General features: G+C 42.1%; 1 protein-coding gene across 1 annotated transcript in view; it reads left to right on the top strand.

The window, feature by feature from the left end:
- ARSK (arylsulfatase family member K) overlaps positions 1–23,059 on the top strand; it is a 215,035-nt gene that overhangs the window by 49,913 nt on the left and 142,063 nt on the right. The window contains exon 4 of the mRNA XM_073678306.1: positions 5,835–6,117. Within this exon, the coding sequence (XP_073534407.1) occupies positions 5,835–6,117 (283 nt within the window). The remainder of the gene's footprint in view (positions 1–5,834; positions 6,118–23,059) is intronic.

Raw genomic sequence — 23,059 nt, 5'->3', positions numbered from 1 at the left:
CACCACACAGCTCCATCATCCAAAAAATCAAAAAGTTATAGCTCTCAGAATAATGCAATGCAAAAAAATAATTTTTTCTATAAAATAGCTTTTATTGTGTAAAAGCGCCAAAACATAGAAAAACAATATAAATGTGGTACCGTTGTAAACGTACTGACCCAAAGAATAAAGCTACCTTATCAATTTTACCACACGCGGAACAGAATAAAAAAAAAAAAAAAACAATTCCTGAATTGTTGTTTTTTGTTTATTCTGCCTCCCAAAAATCGGAATAGAAAGCGATCAAAAAATGTCACATGCCTGAAAATGGCACCAATAAAAACGTCAACTCATCCCGCAAAAAACAAGCCATCACATGACTCTGTCTGCCAAAATATGGAAAAATTATAGCTCTCAAAATATGGCGATGCAAAAACTAGATTTTACAAAAAATGCGTCTTTTAGTGTGTGACAGCTGTCAATCATAAAAACCCCATATGATTCTGGTATCGCTGTAGTCGCACCGACCCGAAGAATAAAGTCGTCTAATCACTTATACCGCACGAGGAACGACGTAAAAAGTAAACTCTCGGGTTAGGGTTGTGCTAGAGTTAGGGTTGTGCTAGGGTTAGGGTTGTGCTAGGGTTAGGGCTGGGCTAGGGTTAGGGCTGGTGTTGAGGTTGGGATTTTTTTCAAAAGTAAGAAAAAAAGATGACGATATGGCGACTAGTGTTGAGCGCAAGTGCTCGCTACTTGAGTTTGCATCGGGTGCCCTGGTATGCATTGAGTATCGTGGGTATTTGAGTGACATGCTCGAGTCTCCGCCCCATATGCTTCGCGGCCAAAAAAACTTTGCGGGGATTGCCTGCCATGCACGATCGTTTTTTTTTGGGTGTCTAATAACCGTGAAACATGCGGGGCAGGGACTCGAGCATGTCACTCGAGCACACGCAGTACATGGTGCATACCTGAGTACCCGATGCAAACTCAAGTAGCGAGCCCTTGCGCTCAAGACTAATGACAACTTATTGAATATGATGACCTAATGTTATCAAATTCTCTGTCGTACCTCTGGGTTCAAAATGTTCACTATACCCCTTGATAAAATCCTTGAGGGGTCTAGTTTCCAAAATGGGGTCACTTGTGGGGGGTTTCCACTGTTTAGGCACACAGGGGCTCTCCAAACGCGACATGGTGTCCGCTAACAATTGAATGGAAAATCGGCTCAAATTGTTAGCGGACACCATGTTGCGTTTGGAGAGCCCCTGTGTGCCTAAAGATTGGAGCTCCCCACAAGTGACCCCATTTTGGAAACTAGACCCCCCAAGGCACCTATCTAGATGCATAGTGAGCACTTGGATCCCCCAGGTGCTTCACAAATTGATGCGTAAAAATGAAAAAGTGTAAAAAAAATACTTTTTAATTTTTACGAATCAATTTGTGAAGCACCTAGGGGTTCCAAATGCTCACTATGCATCTAGATAGGTGCCTTGGGGGGTCTAGTTTCCAAAATGGGGTCACTTGTGGGGGGTTTCCACTGTTTAGGCACATCAGGGGCTCTCCAAATGCAACATGGCGTCCGCTAATTATTCAAGCAAATTTTACAATCGAAAATTCAAATGGCGCTCCTTCCCTTCCGAGCACTGCCGTGCGCCCAAACAGTGGTTTTTCCCCACATATGGGGTATCTGCGTGCCCAGGGGAAATTGCACAACAAATTTTGGGGTCCATTTTTTCCTGTTACCCCTGTGAAAATAAAAAAAATTGGGTCTAAAGTAACATTTTTGTGAAAAAAGTTAAATGTTCATTTTTTTCTTCCACATTCCAAAAATTCCTGTGAAGCACCTGAAGGGTTAATAAAGTTCTTGAATGTGGTTTTGAGCACCGTGAGAGGTGCAGTTTTTAGAATGGTGTCACTTTTGGGTATTTTCTGTCATAAAGACCTCTCAAAGTGACTTCAAATGTGATGTGGTCCCTAGAAAAATGGTTTTGTAAATTTTGTTGGAAAAATGAGAAATCGCTGGTCAAATTTTAACCCTTATAGCTCCATAACAAAAAAAAATTTTGGTTCCAAAATTGTGCTGATGTAAAGTAGACATGTGGGAAATGTTATGTATTAACTATTTTGTGTGACATATCTCTCTGATTTAAGGGCATAAAAATTCAAATTTGGAAAATTGCCAAATTTTCAAAATTTTTGCCAAATTTCCATTTTTTTCACAAATAAACGCAAGTGATATCGATGAAATTTTACCACAATCATGAAGTACAATATGTCACGAAAAAAACGTCTCAGAATCAGGGGGATCCGTTGAAGCGTTCCAGAGTAATTACCTTATAAAGTGACAGTGGTCAGAATTGTAAAAATTGGCCTGGTCATTAACGTGCAAACCACCTTGGGTTGTAAAGGGGTTAAACAATAGAAGCTTGATAGATTATCTGAGAGGCATTGCCTACAGCTTTGAATTTTAGTTCATGATCACATATTTAGCTGTAAAATAATTCAAACATTAACACCTGCAATTTTTCTTTTCTTTCCTCTTTTTCTCTAACCCTTCCCCCTCTATACCCTTTGTGTTTCTTGATTAACAGTTTTAATTTATACAGTTAAAGCGTAACTCTAAAAAAAAAAAAAAAGTTTTGCTATGTTATAGTACCTGCGGAGACCGCCTTCCAGCAACTTCACTTCTGTGAGAAAAGTCCCATCCAAGTTCCAGCATCAGGCTCCATGTGATGCAGGATTTCAGTGGCTACTAAGGAGGTCGTTTCACCTTAGTAGCAGAACTTGTGGATGGACTCTAGTGGGCGTGGCTACACGGGGCGTGCAACTGTCAGGCCTCTTTCAGTCTAACAGTTTTGCCGGCGATTATCGCAGCAGTTTAAAAACCTCGGCGGTAATTGCCGGCAAAACCACTATATAGCTCTTGATTTGCCCAATGCAAGTCAATGAGCTCAAATCGCAGGAAAACTGTGCAGCAGAAAGCCGCGCGGTTTTACATTTTAAAACATGTTCTATCTTCCTGGCGATTACTGCTGCGGTTTTAAACTGTCGCGGTAATCGCCAGGAAAACAGCAAGTCTGAAAGAGGCATCAACATGCTCCCTATGATGTATACAGGGCTGCTGGTTCACAGCCCCCTGCAAAGCTCCCCAACTCCCCATGTGCTCAGTCCTTTACTGGCTTTACACAGTGGGGGAGACCTCCTCTTGTCCAGGATGAAGCACATGAGGGGAGGGGGAAGGGGAACTTTCCAGAGGGCTGTGAACGAGCAGCCTCGAATGTATCACAGGAAGCCTGAATCCATCCACAATTTCTGCTACCAAGGGGGCCCAACTTCCTTAGTAACCACTGAAATCCTGCAGCACATAGAGCCTGCTGCTGTAACTTGGATGGGACTTTTCACACAAAACTAAATAAAATTTAGAAAAAAAATATATTTTAAAAATAAAAAGCTGCTGGAATGGGTCTCCATTGGAAAACATCAGTGCCACAGGTACTATAACATATCAATATTTTTTTTTTGTTTTTTTTTTGTAGTTACTCTTTAAATATATTGTTCTGCAATGTTGGTTGGTTTGACCAATTGTTAATATTTTTCTGTCTGTAAAGTTACTTATTTAGAAAATGTAAAGTTTTGGAATTAAAAAAAAAACATAACTTGACCACATTTATACATCTTAGACCCAAAATATGATTAGTGAGAAGTGAACCTGCTAAAGTTCAGTTCGGGAAGTTCCGTCCCAAACACACAAGAAAATCCGGGTTTGGGTTCAGCACCCCCAAACTATCATCTCCATTGAACTCAATAGGTATGGAGACTCAGAGGAGTGGAGGATCTGTCCACCACATCCTCATCACTGACCAGATAGTAAAAAGAAAATATATATATTGCTACTTACCCCTTTGCTGAGGTACCGTCAGACGCGAAGGGTCCACTTCCATGCACTTCCACATTGTGTGAATATGTCATCGTACCCGAGGGAATCCCTTTCAGGATTCCTAGCTAGGGATCCCCTTGGTCAAGAAGACTCTCCACGCAGGTCGGGACCTCAGCGAAGGGGAGAGAAGAGATTTTTAATTTCTGATGAGCAAAGTTCGAACATTGCCTGTTTGGGGTCGGTGAGGTTGAACCCGAGCAGACAATGTTTGATACGAACCCTGAACTTTCCAGATCAGGTTTGCTCATCACTAGATACAGTATGATATGTAATGGATGACAAAAAGAAGCCAGTGTCTTGGTGAGAGGAGAGGCATCCTGCCTCCGGGATTGACTGATAAATGGGGCAGGAGTGATGTCATGTAAGTGAGACATTCGGCCTCACTGCCGCGGCATTCATCATGCTTCATGGATCAGTGATCCAGGCAAGATGAAAAGACAGCCGGAAGCAGGAGAAGACGTCACGGGGAACCGCTAGACTGCGCTCCGGGACCCAAGGAGCTGCAGCTGCGACAGGTAAGTATGTCAGTTTTTTTGTGTTCTAGGGTGATAATACTCCTTTAAGGCCAGCCAGAAGAGACACTGGGTGAGCTGCTGAAAAGGCAGCCACAGGTTCAACTGGAGCACAATTCTACAGCCTGCCACTGCTACTCACCGAGCCCAGGTTTTAGAAAGTTTCTTACCCAGCAATTGTGGTCCTGTATATTTTACCCCCAGGTATGTTCAGCCCTAGATGTTTTGTTCCATGCATGTTGACCCCAAAAGCTGAGGGTGAAACATCTGGGGTCAAAATGCTAGGGGCGAAACACCAGATGGCGACACATCCAGGGACAAAATGCTGTAGGTGAAACATCCGGGGGCGAAACATCCGAAACGTGAGGGGGCGAAATGCTAGGGGGCGAAACATCCGGGGCGAAAAGTGCAGGGTGAAACGTGCGGGAGGGAAACATACGGGGGCGAAACATCCAGGGGCGAAACATCCAGGGGCGAAATGTCCGGGGGCGAAACGTGCGGGGGCGAATCTTCCTGGGGGCGAAATGATAGGGGCGAAATGTGTGGGGGCGAAATGTACCTGGAGGCAAATTGCTGGGGGCGAACTGCTGGGGGCGAAACTTCCTATAACCATATAAGCGAGTAAAGTAAAATAATTACATTTTATTCTAAAATAAATGAAAAAAACAAAAGAGAGACATTTTTTGAGCACCATTTTGATGAACTTGACACAAAGTTCACCAGAAAACAGAAAGACAAACTAAATTGATGAATCAGGGCTTTAGACAGGCGAGCCTTATCATGAACCAGATTAACTATAGTGGTGCATGCTTGATAAATCTGGTGCATCATTAGCCTCTCTAGCTCAAGTTATTAGTTGGCTTCTTTTGTGCCAACAATTTGAGCAAAAATGTTGACAGAATTTTTTGGGGGGCAATGTTGTCCCTTTCCACAATAGCCAAATCCCTTCCAGGCAAAGCCACTCTCCGACAAAACACAAAGTGTCTAAAAGACATAATATCATAAAATGCATCTTGCTGTAAAGGCACCTTTTTGAGATTCTCATAGCTATTCACCTTCATTTTTACTACAGTATCTAAGGTACAAAAGTTCTTATAACAATTTTGTAGCATAGTAACTAGGTATCCCAGGCTGAACAGAGTAATATCATCTATAATAACTTTTGGTACAGTGACTTTTACTGTCCCACTTGATTTTAATTAAAATTATTTTTTTTTAAGAAAATATAGATTTGGTAATAAAGTAGTATGATAGTGTAACAGGGACTTGGCAACACAGATTACATTTACTTAGTGATTGGTCTTTTTGTTTAACCACCACTCAGAGATCACAACTATTCATAACAGATATAGTCATCCTATTGTACAATGGAGGCAGTGTATAATACCAATTCTCTCTACTTTCAGTAATCGTGTGGAAGCCTGGACCAGGGATGTGCCATTTCTCCTCAGACAAGAAGGTAGACCCATGGCTTCTCTTATTGCCAATAAGACTCAAACTCGCATAATGCAAGAGGACTGGAAAAATGCTGATCTAGCCACCAGCTGGTTAAAAAAACAGGCAGCAAACTCTTCACAAGCATTCTTTCTATACTTGGGCTTAAACTTGCCGCATCCATATCCTTCTGTAAACATGGGAGAGAATTTTGGTTCATCAACTTTTTTAACGTCTCCCTACTGGCTTCAGAAAGTAAGTTTTTTCATCATTCAATGGATATGAACATGTAAAGAATATTTCAACAGCATCATAGAAAAAAATATATACACTACCGTTCAAAAGTTTGGGGTCACCCAGACAATTTTGTGTTTTCCATGAAAACTCATACTTTTATTTATCAAATGAGTTGCAAAATGATTAGAAAATATAGTCCAGACATTGACAAGGTTAGAAATAATGATTTTTATTTGAAAGAATAATTTTCTCCTTCTAACTTTGCTTTCGTCAAAGAATGCTCCCTTTGCAGCAATTACAGCATTGCAGACCTTTGGCATTCTAGCTGTTAATTTGCTGAGGTAATCTTGAGAAATTTCACCCCATGCTTCCTGAAGCCCCTCCCACAAGTTGGATTGGCTTGATGGGCACTTTTTTCGTACCATACGGTCAAGCTGCTCTCACAACAGCTCAATGGGGTTGAGATCTGGTGACTGCGCTGGCCACTCCATTACAGATAGAATACCAGCTGCCTGCTTCTTCCCTAAATAGTTCATGCATAATTTGGAGGTGTGCTTTGGGTCATTGTCCTGTTGTAGGATCAAATTGGCTTCAATCAAGCGCTGTCCACAGGGTATGGCATTGCGTTGCAAAATGGAGTGATAGCCTTCTTTATTCAAAATCCCATTTACCTCGTACAAATCTCCCACTTTACCAGCACCAAAGCAACCCCAGACCATCACATTACCTCCACCATGGTTGACAGATGGCGTCAGGCACTCTTCCAGCATCTTTTCAGTTGTTCTGCGTCTCACAAATGTTCTTCTGTGTGATCCAAACACCTCAAACTTTGATTCGTCTGTCCATTAAAACTTTTTTCCAATCTTCCTCTGTCCAATGTCTGTGTTCTTTTACCCATATTAATCTTTTCCTTTTATTAGCCAGTCTCAGATATGTTTTTTTCTTTGCCACTTTGCCCTGAAGGCCAGCATCCCGGAGTCGCCTCTTCACTGTAGACGTTGACCCTGGCGTTTTGCGTGTACTATTTAATGAAGCTGCCAGTTGAGGAGCTGTGAGGCGTCGATTTCTCAAACTAGAGACTCCAATGTACTTGTCTTGTTGCTCAGTTGTGCAGCGGGGCCTCGCACTTCTCTTTCTACTCTGGTTAGAGCCTGTTTGTGCTCTCCTCTGAAGGGAGTAGTACACACCTTTGTAGGAAATCTTCAGTTTCTTGGCAATTTCTCGCATGGAATAGCCTTCATTTCTAAGAACAAGTATAGACTGTCGAGTTTCACATGAAAGTTCTTTTTTTCTGGCCATTTTGAGAGCTTCATAGAACAAACAAATGTAATGCTCCAGATTCTCAACTAGCTCAAAGGAAGGTCAATTTTATAGCTTCTCAAATCAGCCAAACCGTTTTCAGCTGCGCTAACATATTTGTGCAAGGGTTTTCTATGGTTTTCTAAACATCCATTAGCCTTCTTACACAGGTAGCAAACACAATATACCATTAAAACACTGGAGTGCTGGTTTTTGGAAGTGGGCCTCTAAACACCTATGTAGATATTGCAAAAAAAAACATTTGCTGCTAGAATAGTCATTTACCACATTAACAATGTATAGAGTGTATTTCTGATTCATTTAAGGTTAGTTTCATTGAAAAAAAATGTGCTTTTCTTTCAAAAATAATTAAATTTCTAAATGACCCCAAACTTTTGAACGGTAGTGTATATTGTCCCCTTTTCTAGTGTTTTAGAATCTTCCTTTACTCTTCCCCCGTTGTATAACCCAGCCTGTGGCATGAAAATTTCATCCCACTTGACCATTTCAGCCTCTAAATCATAAGAGAACACTGTAGCAATGTAGCAAGACTGTGGAGACTATGAAGACTATGGAGCAAGACTGTGGAGACTTGAGAGTCAGTGGTCAGCGTCCACTGGCCTGGCTGTCTTTAGAAAGACCACACGGGCCGGGGACTCATCCCAGTGAACGTCCGTACTCCTTCCGCGTGGGCAGAACACTACTCAGACAACAGAGAGTGAGGGTACCACACTCTGGCAAGACTTTATTGGGTCACCAACATTCAACAGCATATAGTACAGGGTGGGCCATTTATATGGATACACCTAAATTAAATGGGAATGGTTGGTGATATTAACTTCCTGTTTGTTCAAAGTGCTGCCCATTGTGTTGGATTGTCAATGCAACCCTCTTCTCCCACTCTTGACACACTGATAGCAACACCGCAGAAGAAATGCTAGCACTGGCTTCCAGCATCCGTTGTTTCAGATGCTGCACATCTCGTATCTTAATGGTATGGTGTGGTATATGGGGTACAAAGATAGTGGGGCCATTCTTCATCAATGGAAACCTCAATGCCACTGGATATCTGAAATTGCTACATGATGACGCGTTGCCCTCTTTATGCACTGAAGATAGCACATTCCCTGAGTTTTTCCAACAAGATGGTGCACCACCACATTATGGGTGTCAGGTCCTAGCATTCCTACATGAACAGTTTCCTGGAAAGTGGATTGGTCATCGTGGGCCAGTTGAATGGCCACCAAGGTCTCCTGATCTGACCCCCTTAGACTTTTATCTTTGGAGTCATCTGAAGGCAATTGCCTATGCTGTGGAGATACGAGATGTGCAGCATCTGAAACAACGGATACTGGAAGCCTGTGCTAGCATTTCTTCTGCGGTGTTGTTATCATTGTGTCAAGAGTGGGAGAAGAGGGTTGCACTGACAATCCAACACAATGGGCAGCACTTTGAACACATTTTATAAGTAATAATAATAATAATAATAATAAGTAGTCATAAACTTGTAAAAAAACTCATGAAAGAATAAAGTTACATTAAAACCAAGCACACCATTGTTTTTCTTATGAAATTCTCAATAAGTTTGATGTGTCACATGACCCTCTTCCCATTGAAAAAAATAAAGTTGGATCCAAAATGGCCAACCTCAAAATGGCCGCCATGGTCACCACCCATCTGGAAAAGTTTCCCCCCTCCCATATACTAATGTGCCACAAACAGGAAGTTGATATCACCAACCATTCCTATTTAATTTAGGTGTATCCATATAAATGGCCCACCCTGTACATTCCCAGCAAGGATACAAGATGGTGCTAGTGACAGAGTCTCACCCTTCCACTGGCTAGCCAGGGATTAGAACCTCTGTGACTTCGGAGCACCCAGGGCCAATTACTCCTTCCCGCTTTTGGCAGGCACCCACTGAGAAGAGTTAGCGGCAAACTTAGGAAGCTGACCGAGCACAGCGAGGTATGTGGCTAGGTGACCGGATTATCACAACCTGGTTTCTCCAAACGAATTTGTGAGCTCAAAGTTGGACAGCGGAGCAGTTCTGTAATCCACTAGCCGGAACCATTGTCCCTAGGCTGAAGTCCTGTAGAATCACATCGGTGACAGGAGCAGGTCCTTTTTATATCCCTCAGCTCCCATTTCAGGGCATTGTCCCACAGTATTGGGGGAGAAGATAATCATGGCTGCTCCCTTATTGTTCACTAGTTAAATTTTACTGCAGAATTGTCTTCTAAATGATGCAGACTAGTGCACCGCACAGAGCTAATGCAATACGTAAACAGCAGACATTCCACAAATTAGTATGCAAAAAGGGGAACCAGACAGTTTCACATGAAACAATGGTTCATGCCCCTTCACTTACTGAACAAAATAATAATACGTCTGGCATAATTAAGAATAGTTCACCCCCGCAAGTGACCAGATTGACCCTGAATCGTCACAAAGACAATGACCCAAAGCACACAAGTTGTTCTACAAAAGAATGTTTAAAGAAGTCCTGGCATTAACCATATAGAAATGTTGCAGAAGGACCTGAAGCAATCAGTTAATGAGAGAAAACCGACCAACATAACCAACTTATTAACAAAGTTGAAGCTATTTTGTAAGAAGGAATAGGCTAAAATCCCTCCAAACCAATGTGCAGGACTAATCAACATTTACCGGAAACGTTTAGATGTAGTTATTGCTGCAAAAGGAGGTTACACCAGATACTGAAAGCAAAGGTTCACATACTTTTGCTATTTACAGACATGTGATATTGGATTATGTTGCTCATTTAAAAAAATATAACCTGGGATAAAAACAATGTCTAAAAATACTGCAGTAAGTAACTAAATAGTAACTAGTGATGAGCAAATGTGCTCGGATAAGAGGTTAACCGAGCATGCTCAGGTGTTATCCAAGTATCTTTGGTGTGCTCGTATATTATGTTTGAAGCCCTGCGTCTGCATAATTTGCGGCTGTTAGACGGCCTCAACACATGCAGGGATTGCATGTTTGTTAGGGAATCCTCATATGTGTTGAGGCTGCAAATCATGCAGACGCAGGGTGTTGAACATAATATACGAGCACGCCGAAGCTACTTGTATTGCCAAGTTTTTAGCAATAAGGTTCGGATACTGCCTTAAAGAAGGCAACCACTTGTAATATAACACAATTTTATTTATAACAGTTAATTTGAAAGATAAAATACAGAATCAAAGGAATAGTATGATATTATGATATTTCGTAGCTTTTGTAGATTAAACGTTACAAAGGTTAAATACTTATAAAGGTTACATACTTACTATTAGATAGAAGAAGAAAACGATTTCCCTAGTAGCATGTACATCATCTGTCCGGAAACTTCAGCTGGAAAAGCGTTCAGCGATGGGCAGAGAATGCGTACTAGGTCCTATACTGTGAAGAGTGTCCTCTTCACGGGTCCACAATGCTTCTGCTATAACTGAATTCTTCAACAGCTTTTATATTTTAGAAAAAGGCTTACACAACCTAATATTACGTAAGCATGAAAGTTCATAGGTTGTTGTCCAACATTCCAATCCCGTGACAGTGGCCAGCTATCATAGATAACCAATACCGGACAAGACCTGTTCACGGACCATTCTACTTCTGTCATAATGTTTACATATAATAAGAGTAAATCCTACACCAGGTTATAAATTAGAACAAGGTTTTCTTCCCAGACAGTATATTGTGTTAAGAAGCTATGTATCAGTGAGATACATTCACAGATAAAGTATACCTTAACACAGAATATATGATCAGAATATTAATTAAAGGTTGGATACATCATAATGGGTTTCAGCTAGCCACTTATATTTTTGGTACTACAATAAGCTTCTCCATCTTAAGCCATATGCCTGTAGTCTTATTTACAATATTGTGCAATTGTCTGTGTCTGGTTCTACATCGGATCTCTCATGGCGTATACAAAGGCTAATTCCCTTCAGTAATAAAGATTAAACCTCAGACTGTTAGCAAACTCAATCTAAAGCTATGTTTTAGTATGTCTGGACTAATGACACTAGTCTACTGAGGTAGGATATCTACAAATGCTGACATGTCTGGTTCCTATTTTATCTCAATATGGATTTGAAATATAAAATAGCCATTTGTTATGTTCATACTACAATCCACCCTTGGTTATCTGAAACCATATATTATTGATATCCAACGCCATATCCCAAAGGAATAACTTCAACAGATGCAATGTTTTGAGTTTTTATAGTGATCATATCTTCAGTAATAAAATCTTCTCCAGTACAGTTTATACAAGCGTAATACGGGTTGTATGTATAATTCTGAAGCACATCTCCTTCTTCCACCTCCTCATCTTGGATAAATCCCCCTATCAATTTGGTCCACAGTCGTAAGGGGGTTGGTATTGCTACCATACAAGTTTCCAACACTTTTGTAGCAGTAGAAGTCTTTACCATGCAAAAATGGCTCATGTTTGTCGGTTGCGCCAAGTAACTCCATAAATTCTGCTTAATTTTCCATAAAGCCTCATTCTCCTTGTCCGGCGTTTCTCTTTCCCTTCTGTATAACGGTTGGGTAGTGACAGAGACCAAAAGGACCATGCCTGTAACACTGATCATCCACCATCTCCAATTTTGAATCTAAAATGGAAATATATACATTAGTCTCTGAGATAACACCTGTCTGTAGGAACATGTTCCCACTTCTCTTGTCCTGGCTTCATCACTATTAACACTTTGTCTGCCCCTTGGGCGATCACCTCTGCAGGTTCTGGAGACCTTTATCTCCAGGTTGCTTCACCCAGATTTTTGCACCATCATTCAGAAAATGAGTGGAGCCAAAACCTTTGTCTCCTCCAACTGTTATTATTGTAGGAGCTGTTCCCTTAACCCCTTTACAGGGGGATCTACTCGTCCCCTGTATGTAGCAGAGGCGATCAGACAAGTGCTGCTTCTAGTCTCCTATGGAGACTATAGAAGCAAGCAAAAAGTGAAAAAAAAAATGGTTTTAAAAATATTAAAAAAAATAAAAAAAGATATAAAAGTTTAAATCACCCCTCTTTCGCCCCATTCATAATAAAATAATAATAAAAAAAAAACACATACACATATTTGGTATTGCCGCGTTTAGAATCGCCTGATCTATCAATATAAAAAAGAATTAATCCGATCGGTAAACGGCGCACCGAGAAAAAAATTCTAAACGCCAGAATTACATTCTTTTGTCGCCGCAAAATTGCAATAAAATGTAATAACGGGCGATCAAAACATTGAATCTACCCCAAAATGGTATCAATAAAAACTTCAGCTCGGCGCACAAAAAATAAGCCTGCACCCAGCCCCAGATCCCGAAAAATAGAGACGCTACGGGTCTTGGAAAATGGCGCCATTTTTTTTTTTTTTTTTTTTTTTTTTAGCAAACTTTGTAATTTTTTTTCACCACTTAAATAAAAAAGAACCTATACATGTTTGGTGTCTACAAACTCGTAATGACCTGGAGAATAATAATGGCAGGTCAGTTTTAGCATTCAGTGAACGTGGTAAAAAAATAAAAAAAAAACATTTGTGGTATTGCACTTTTTTTGCAATTTCACCGCACTTGGAATTTTTTTCCCGTTTTCTCGTACATGATATGGTAAAATCAGTAATGTCGTTCACAAGTACAACTCGTCTCGCAAAAAATAAGCCCTCACACGGCCATATTGACCAAAAATTAAAAACGCCATGGCTCTGGGAACAAGAGGAGCAAAACATGAAAATGCAAAAACGGAAAATCCCAAGGTTGCGAAAGGGTTAATTATTTTCATTTTCTGAATAGATAAAATTAATAATTGAGCTATCCTGTCTCCTTTTTGGATCAGTAAGTCACTATCCCCACTATTCAACAGGAGTACCTTGATTTCACCTGGATAATCCTGATCTATCACTCCTTCCATCACTTGAATTCCTCTCAGGGCCAATTCTGATCTTGGAGCTATAAAACCAAAATGCTCAGGAGGCATTTGTAATCCTATAGCAGTTCTGATTGCCTTTACAACCCCTATTTGTAATCTAATTTCTTCATGAGAGTGTAAATCTAGTCCTGCTGCCTGTGGGGTGGCTCTATAAGGTCCCAGAGTCCCTGGCACTAGTTCCCAATAGAGAACTGTCTGTCCTGTGGTAGTAGCATTTAAAGGCATGATCTGTAAATTGGGGGAAATCATTCTCATTAACGCTATTTCCTGTTCTCCAATTGGTCTGTTATTAAGAATGTTAAGGGCTTCACTTAAATGTTTTCTCCACCCTTTGTAGTTTCCATTTCCCAATTTCTTCAACTGTTCTTTCAATAGCCCATTCATCCGCTCTACCAATCCTGCGGCTTGAGTATAATATGGGATATGAAAGATCCACTCAATATTATATTCTGAGCAGAACTCTGCGACCTTCCTGTTCTTGAAGTGACTACCATTGTCACTCTGAATTTGCAATGGAATACCGTAATATAATATTATGGTTTCCATGGTTTTAATCGTACTGTTAGCATTGGCCATTTTACACGGACAAGCCATCATATACCCTGAGTATGTATCCACGGCCGTGCATACATACACACATCCTCCATCTTGTGGAAGGGGGCCGACGTAATCTACCTGCCAAATTTGTCCAGGTAGTTTACCTCGGGCTATTTGACCCCTAACAACATGGGGGACAGGCCTTTGTTGTGAATGTTGGCATACTGGACATTTCATAATTGTTTCCTTTATTACATCTATCTAACCTGATGGGCACCCTCTGGTCTGTGCCCATTGAGTCAGTCCAAGCAGCTCCTCAGTGGTGTCAGTCTTTACTGGATTCAATGACTGATATTTTGGACTGTTCGTCTGCTACAGAGTTGAAGAATCTTTCCAGGGTATCTGAAGCACAAATAGCATCAACATGAAACACAGTCACTTTAATTATTTGTACAATTGCCCAGATATCTTGCACAACTCTTTTCCCCATACTTCTTTGCTATGTATTCTTGTAATCTGATAGTCCACTGAGTTTCACACACGGTTGTTACCTTGGTACCTAGCTGACCCTTCTGTAAACCACGCTTGTTTCCTCTGCTCAGGAATCAATTGTTCAAAGGGTATCTCCTGCTCCTGAAGTCCCACAGGGACTTTGCTTACCTTCTCATGCAATGTGGAGATTCCACTAACTCCTGGTTTTGCTCTGTCCTGAATTGCCTCAATTTGCTTTCTTCCTAATTCTGTAGTGTAATGCAGCAGCTTGTGTTATGTTCTGCTACCAAAGCTAAGGAAAGAGAGGAGATCTGTCCCTACTATGAGACTCAGCTGAATCCCTACGATGTAACAGGGAACCTGATCCTGCGATCAGACCTGCTAAAGTCCTAATCTAGTCTGTACGAAGACCTATAGATGTGGGGAGGGAATCCCTACAAGTACTAAGGACTGGGAGGAATATGGGACACCTCCTAACAGAAATAGTAGCAGACAGACGAACAAACAAAATAGATAGAAAATAGAGGTCCGTAGACCAAGCAAACTAACAGAGTTAGATACAGAGCACAGGCTAGCTAGAAAGTAGATATACAATGAAGTCCAGCAAAGCCAGAAGGGCGGAGCAGGACTAAATAGGCCAACAAGGTCATGTGACCAGCAAAGGAAAAAAAACCTAACAGCAAGGTTCTAACAGTACCCCCCCTTCTAAGAGGATCCTCCGGATCCCCTAGGACCAGGCTTATCAGGAAATCTCCTGTGAAACGCTCTGATAAGTCTGGACGCGGAAACATCATCTGACCTCACCCAAGAGTTATCCTCGGGTCCGAAACCTTTCCAGGCCACAAGATACTGCAAACTACCTCTATACCGTCTATAGTCAAGGATGCGAGAAATTTCATATTCCCCGTCCTCCACCACCGGAGGAACAGAGGCAGAGGCGTCACCATCCGACACAACAGCTTTTTTTAACAGAGAGACATGAAAGACCGGATTAATTCTCCAGGAGGTAGGAACCTCCAACCTAACAGCAGATTGGTTGACAACCTGAAGCACCTTAAAGGGCCCTACAAACTTGGGACCCAATTTCTTAGAAGGAATCCTCAACCGCAGATTCCTAGAGGACAACCAAACCATGTCACCAACAGCGAACAAAACCTCCTGTCGTTTCCTATCAAAGTGGTCTTTAGATTTTCTGTTGGCCTCCTGAAGATTACCACGCACATCCGTCCAAACTCTTTCCAAATCACCGGAAAAATTCTCCTCCTCAGGCACGGCAGATCCCAACTTGGAGAACGACCCAAACGACGGATGTCTCCCAGAACAACAAAAAAAAGGCGAACAACCAGCAGAAGAAGATGTATGATTGTTCAGAGCAAATTCGGCAAGTGGCAGAAACTCAGACCACCCCTCTTGATTGTCTGCCACAAAACAACGCAAGAACTGCTCAACATCCTGGTTTTTCCTTTCTGTCTGGCCATTAGATTCAGGATGATATCCGGACGAAAACGACAAATGAATTCCCAACCTGTCACAAAAGGCACGCCAAAAACGAGCCACGAACTGAGGACCCCTATCAGAAACAATGTCAGTAGGAACGCCATGAAGTCTGACAATTTCCTTGACAAAGGCCTTAGCGAGAGTTTTAGCGCAGGGTAGTTTGACGAAGGGAACCAAGTGACACATCTTGCTAAAACGGTCCACGACCACCCAGATGACAGTAAAACCCTCAGAGGGGGGAAGGTCAGTTATAAAGTCCATAGCCAAATGTGTCCAAGGAGCACTGGGGACCTCCAAAGGACAAAGCAACCCCGCAGCAGGAGTATGTGAGGACTTAGATCTAGCACATATAGTACATTGGCGCACCCACTTAATGACTTCCTTCTGCCATCCAGGCCACCAAAAACTGCGACCCACCAGTCTCTTGGTCTCAGAGATTCCGGGATGACCTGCCAACCGAGATTCGTGACACTCAACAAACAAATCTCTCCTAAAGGTCTCAGGCACAAACAACCTCCCATGAGGAGTGTTAGATGGGGCATTCTCCTGAGCTTTAAGAATCTCATCTTCCAAAACGGAGTCTAAAGCAGCTATCACAACACCTTCTTGTAAAATGTTTTCCTCTTTCTCAGCACCGACTATAGGAGAAAAACTGCGAGACAAGGCATCCGCCTTAACATTCTTAGTACCAGGGATGTAAGTAACGGAGAAATTAAACCGCGAGAAAAACAGTGCCCACCTAGCCTGACGGGCATTCAGGCGCTTGGCAGCATCAAGATATATCAGATTTTTATGATCCGTAAGAACCTGAACGGGAAATTCCGCACCTTCCAAGAAGTGGCGCCAGTGTTCAAATGCGAGTTTAATAGCCAATAATTCCCGATTACCAATATCGTAATTCAATTCAGTCTCCGAAAATTTTTTTGAAAAAAAGGCACAGGGATGTAATCCATCCCCGTTATCCTGAGACAATACTGCGCCAACCCCCACAGAGGAAGCATCAACCTCAACCAAAAACGGCCTAGTAACATCAGGCTGCATAAGGATGGGAGCAGAGGTGAACCTCTCCTTGAGATACACAAAAGCTTCAATGGCCTCAGAAGACCACTGAACCGCATCAGCACCTTTCCTGGTGAGATCAGTCAGAGGTTTGACAATACTAGAAAAATTTTTTATGAACTTTCTATAGTAATTGGCGAAACCCAAAAACCTCTGTATCGATTTCAAACCAATAGGCCTAGGCCATTCCTGCACAGCCTGAACCTTAACCGGATCCATCTCAAAACCTTTGCTGGAGATAATGTAGCCCAAAAAACTAATTCTCTGTACAGCGAACTCACATTTCTCCAGCTTAGCAAAAAGCGAATTGTCCATTAATAACTGTAATACCTCACGCACGCTCCGCCAATGAGACTCCAGATCTGGCGAATAAATCAAAATGTCATCCAAATACACAACCACATTTTTACCGATCAAAGGTCTAAGGATGTCATTAATAAGATTCTGAAAAAATGCAGGAGCATTAGTAAGACCAAAAGGCATAACCAGATTCTCAAAATGACCCACAGGAGTGTTAAAAGCAGTCTTCCATTCATCACCCTCCTTCATGCGCAACAGATTGTATGCCCCCTTAAGGTCAATTTTAGAGAACCACTTGGCCCCCAATAACTGGTTAAACAGATCAGGAATCAATGGCAGTGGGTAAGGATTGCGTACCGTAATTTTGTTAATCTCACGAAAATCCAGACAAGGACGTAAACCGCCGTCCTTTTTTTTTACAAAAAAAAATCCAACCGCCACAGGAGACTTAGAGGGCCTAATGTGACCGGCGGCCAAGCTTGTCTGTATGTATTCCTCCAAAGCCTTCCTCTCAGGAATAGTAAGGTTAAATAAACGACTCTTAGGAAGAGTCGCTCCAGGGACAAATTCAATAGAACAATCATAGTCTCTATGGGGAGGCAAAACCTGCGATTCCTTCTCAGAAAAAACTCTCCAAAAATCCTGAATAGGAACAGGCAATTCTCCCCTATCCAAAGCTGCAATACGCCCGTTACAACACTTGTCATAACATTTATGGCTCCAGGATTTAATTTCACTGGTAGACCAATCCAGTACAGGATTGTGAAATTTTAACCAGGGCAAACCCAATATTACTGGAGAAGGCAAGTTATTCAACACTACCAAATCCAATTTCTCATGGTGAACACCATTAATAGTGAAAGGAAATTCACTGACCTTGAGAGTAATATTCTTCAAAGGGGAGCCATCCACAGAAACCACAGCAATGGGGGATGACAAAGGTTCAGGTTTTAAATTGAGTTTTTCCACGAATCCCCCATCAATTACATTCAGTGTAGACCCGCAATCAACAAACACCCGAAATTCCATCAATTTTTCCTGAGCAATCGTGGAAGCAGCTAAAAATATACCCTTGGAATTTAAACAGGCAATACGGGCGTGACTGACCATTTTTTTTTCTTTCTTCATACGAAGCTCACAGCCTTTAATCAAATGACCAGATTTTCCGCAATAGAAACACAAGCCTTGCGAAAAACGACGGTCTTTTTCTTGAGAGCGAGGTGCCACCGATCCAATCTCCATCGGTTCACCACTGTTAGTACACACATTATCATAACCAGAAACTGACATAGCAGAGGATTTGCTCTCATTAACCCTAGCACGCAGTCTTCTGTCCACCCGTATAGCTAATTGCATAGCCTGTTGCAAATCTTCAGGTGTAGGATAAGCAATTAGCAGGTCTTTAACCCTTTCACTGAGCCCAGCAAGAAATAGACTTTTCAGAGCAGAATCGTTCCACCCTGTTTGAGTGGACCAACGACGAAAATGTGTACAATATTTTTCCACATTACCCGATCCTTGTTTTAGACGTCTCAACTCAGTCTCAGCTGATGCGACACGGTCAGGATCATCATATAATAGTCCCAAAGCAGAAAAAAAACTATCCACTGATCTGAAGCATGAATCACTAGGTTGCAAAGAAAAGGCCCACTCCTGAGGCTCTTTGCGCAAAAGTGACATTATGAACCCTACGCGCTGGGATTCATCCCCAGAGGACTTAGGTCTCAAACGAAAATACAATAAGCAAGCATTTTTAAATGAAAAAAATTCTCGGTGTTCACCAAAAAACAAATCCGGCAAACATACCTTAGGCTCCAAGAAATGTGCTCCAGGACAGTTACTCACGTGCTGACGGAGCTCGGCCACCTCCAGAGAGAGTCCCTGCAGGCGATGAGCCAAATCCTGAACCGACACCATGATGGAACAGAAAAATCTTTCCTTAGAGAATTTGCTGGCTGGACTTACTGTTATGTTCTGCTACCAAAGCTAAGGAAAGAGAGGAGATCTGTCCCTACTATGAGACTCAGCTGAATCCCTACGATGTAACAGGGAACCTGATCCTGCGATCAGACCTGCTAAAGTCCTAATCTAGTCTGTACGAAGACCTATAGATGTGGGGAGGGAATCCCTACAAGTACTAAGGACTGGGAGGAATATGGGACACCTCCTAACAGAAATAGTAGCAGACAGACGAACAAACAAAATAGATAGAAAATAGAGGTCCGTAGACCAAGCAAACTAACAGAGTTAGATACAGAGCACAGGCTAGCTAGAAAGTAGATATACAATGAAGTCCAGCAAAGCCAGAAGGGCGGAGCAGGACTAAATAGGCCAACAAGGTCATGTGACCAGCAAAGGAAAAAAAACCTAACAGCAAGGTTCTAACAGCTTGCTGCATTGCTAGAATGTCCAGGAGGTGTGCTCTAGCTGACCATTTACCCCCCCCTCAGGTGACTGAAAGTAAGCAGTCCACGTGATCGTCAGGACTGGATACCAGATGAAGGCGGCATGGTGTCATTCTCCGCTGTAGGAACGGAAGAAAATCTTGCATATGGAAAGGCAGCATCGCCTGAGCAGCAGAAGGTGGCAGCCGTCTAGAAATTGTGAGACCAGACAGAGAAAGGGCCCCCTAAATAACAGAACCGCTACAGCTGAAGTTAGAGACCTTTCAAGATGTCCTGAGAGTAGTGGGCGTGGGTTTAGAGGTAGTGAGACCTCCAGTAACTCAGGTCTGAGAGGCCCATACAAACCACCCAATAGAGTACGGGACAGTACAGAGTCTAACCGGACCTTAGATACAAGGGCATGTGAGTCATACTGCTGTATTGACCGCTGGGAGCGGGGGAGGTCTAACAGGGTTACGACTGACCGCTGGGAGCGGGGGAGGTCTGACAAGGTTACTACTCGGAAATGTGACTTGATGAAGGTAGTGACAATGACAGATGGTAGGTCCCTAAGGAATGGGATAATGTCGACGACTAATATTCCAGGGGCTGAGCAGCGCAATTGTCAAGTACATGGTCTCTGTGTGAACCATGGGTTATAATGTGATTGTGTATGCTATGTGTTCAACCCCACAAGTTTGAACAGGGGGGGGGGGGATATGTAATGCAGCAGCTTGCTGCATTGCTAGAATGTCCAGGGGGTGTGCTCTAGCTGACCATTTACCTGCCCCTCAGGTGACTGATCATGTGACTGTGACATCACCACAGGTCCTGTGTGCACAAAAGGATATATAAACCCTGGTAGTTTTGAAACAGGGTGAAAAAGGCGTGAGGCCTGTTCCCTGTGTGTGGGACACCGTTAGCCTGGAGAGGCTAGAGAGAGAGTGAGGCCTAGAGAGGCCTAGTGAAGCCTGGTGAAGCCTGAAAGGCAGAGGCTGGATCCCTGGGTATGTGGGGGATCCCAGTAGCCTTGGAAGGCAAGAGGCTTGGAAGGCAAGAGTCCTGGAAGGCGGAGGCTGGATGTTATGTGTGTAAACATACCAGTAGCCTTGGAAGGTACGAGGCCTGGAGACCACGTCTGGGAAGCCGTAAAGCCACAGCGGTTGCAGAACCGAGCTGAGAGAAGCAGCTAAAACCCGTCAAAGGTAAAAACGCTGCTTGATGTGGACATTGATATTGTCACCTTGCTGAAGGCTGTATCTGGAGCCAAGTGGACATATCTGTCACTGGAAAGGCTCTTGGACATTATATGTGTAATATGTCGGCGAGCTACTGAGATGGACTATGTTATGAGCGGTTTATGATAAGTAATAAACTGCTGGATTGTGAAATACTGGAAAGACGTTGCATGTGTGCTTTAATTGACCCGGTGAAGCGAGTGCCCCTCAGCATGATGAATAGTGCTGCCTTACAGTAGTTATACCCTTGCACTCACTGAATTGTTTTGAAGGTCCATTAATCAAACTGGCCTTTGCCCCTGTATCTACCAACATTTTTGGGGCGTGGCCAGCATTTCAATCACTTTTATCTGTCTCCCTCCATCGATCCTCCATTTCAGATGAAGACATCTTATTAGGAGAAAATGATGCCCCCTTCTGTTGGGCTTTGAATTCCTGTATCAAGGATTTAACTTCAGCATAAAGATCCTCTCTCCCCGTGTCCTGCCCGGCCCCTGCTGTGGTGATTCAGGATCTTTTACTGTAACCTTTCTATTATGTGAAACCCCTGACTTTTTATTAACCTTCCCTCGCCTCCTTTTGTATTTGTACTGAGCTACACATACAGCTGCCTTTTCTGCAACATGTTGATACCCATCACATTTATCCATTAGCAGCCTATTTGGACATTGCAACACTGTCAAAGCACTCTGCATTTCACACCTTTGCTGTTCTAAGGCTTGCATTCTTCGCAGCAATTGAAGCCGTTCCTCATGCTGTCTCCTATAAGCATGTAACAAAATCCATCCTCTCCTGCTCACAGCACCCAAATCCTGTTTTTTTCCACTCTCACTTTTTGCAGACATGTCACCACATCAGCAGGTTGAGCCTTTTTTAAACATTTATCCCATGATTCACTTAATCCAACACATTGTGACCACTCTTTGGCCAAAATATGGTAAGGAGCCTGCTCCCACCCTGGAATTTCTACAGAAACACTTACAACCTCTTTTTTCTTAAAGAGAGGCATGTTTTACGCAATATCAGACTATCACACAGAGTCCCTTCTACTTTCCAATAAAAAGAACTTTTGAGCCTTCTGCTTTTCCTGCCGACTACGCCAAATTATGTATTGCCAAAGTTTTAGCAATAAGGTTCGGATACGGCTTTAAAGAAGGCAACCACTTGTAATATAATGTAATTTTATTTATAACAGTTAATTTGAAAGATAAAATACAGAATCAAAGGAATAGTATGATATTATGATATTGCGTACGCTTTTGTAGATTAAAGGTTACAAAGGTTAAATACCTATAAAGGTTACATACTTACTATTAGATAGAAGAAGAAAACGATTTCCCTAGTAGCATGTACATCATCTGTCCGGAAACTTCAGCTGGAGAAGCGTTCAGCGATGGGCAGAGAATGCGTACTAGGTCCTACACTGTGAAGAGCGTCCTCTTCACAGGTCCACAATGCTTCTGCCATAACTGAATTCTTCAACAGCTTTTATATTTTAGAAAAAGGCTTACACAACCTAATATTACGTAAGCATGAAAGTTCATAGGTTGTTGTATAACATTCCAATCCCGTGACAGTGGCCAGCTATCATAGATAACCAATACCGGACAAGACCTGTTCACGGACCATTCTACTTCTGTCATAATGTTTACATATAATAACAGTAAATCCTACCCCAGGTTATAAATCAGAACAAGATTTTCTTCCCAGACAGTATATTGTGTTAAGAAGCTATGTATCAGTGAGATACATTCACAGATAAAGTATACCTTAACACAGAGTATATAATCAGAATATTAATTAAAGGTTGGATATATCATAATGAGTTTCAGATAACCACTTATATTTTTGGTACTACAATAAGCTTCTCCATCTTAAGCCATATGCCTGTAGTCTTATTTACAATATTGTGCAATTGTCTGTGTCTGGTTCTACATCGGATCTCTCATGGCATATACAAAGGCTAATTCCCTTCAGCAATAAAGATTAAACCCCAGACTGTTAGCAAACTCAATCTAAAGCTATGTTTTAGTATGTCTGTACTAATGACCCCTAGTCTACTGAGGTAGGATATCTACAAATGCTGACATGTCTGGTTCCTATTTTATTTCAATATGGATTTAAAATATAAAATAGCCATTTTTCATGTTCATACTATACTACTTGGTCAGCATGCTCGGTTAACCCCTTACCGGAGCACTTTCGCTCAC

Source organism: Phyllobates terribilis, unplaced genomic scaffold (assembly GCF_046119375.1).
Source record: "Phyllobates terribilis strain yellow unplaced genomic scaffold, ASM4611937v1 Scaffold_1__5_contigs__length_1240528914, whole genome shotgun sequence".
Taxonomy (NCBI): domain Eukaryota; kingdom Metazoa; phylum Chordata; class Amphibia; order Anura; family Dendrobatidae; genus Phyllobates; species Phyllobates terribilis.
The sequence above is the reverse complement of the archived record's forward strand: the minus strand, read 5'-3'. Positions and strand labels throughout refer to the sequence as shown.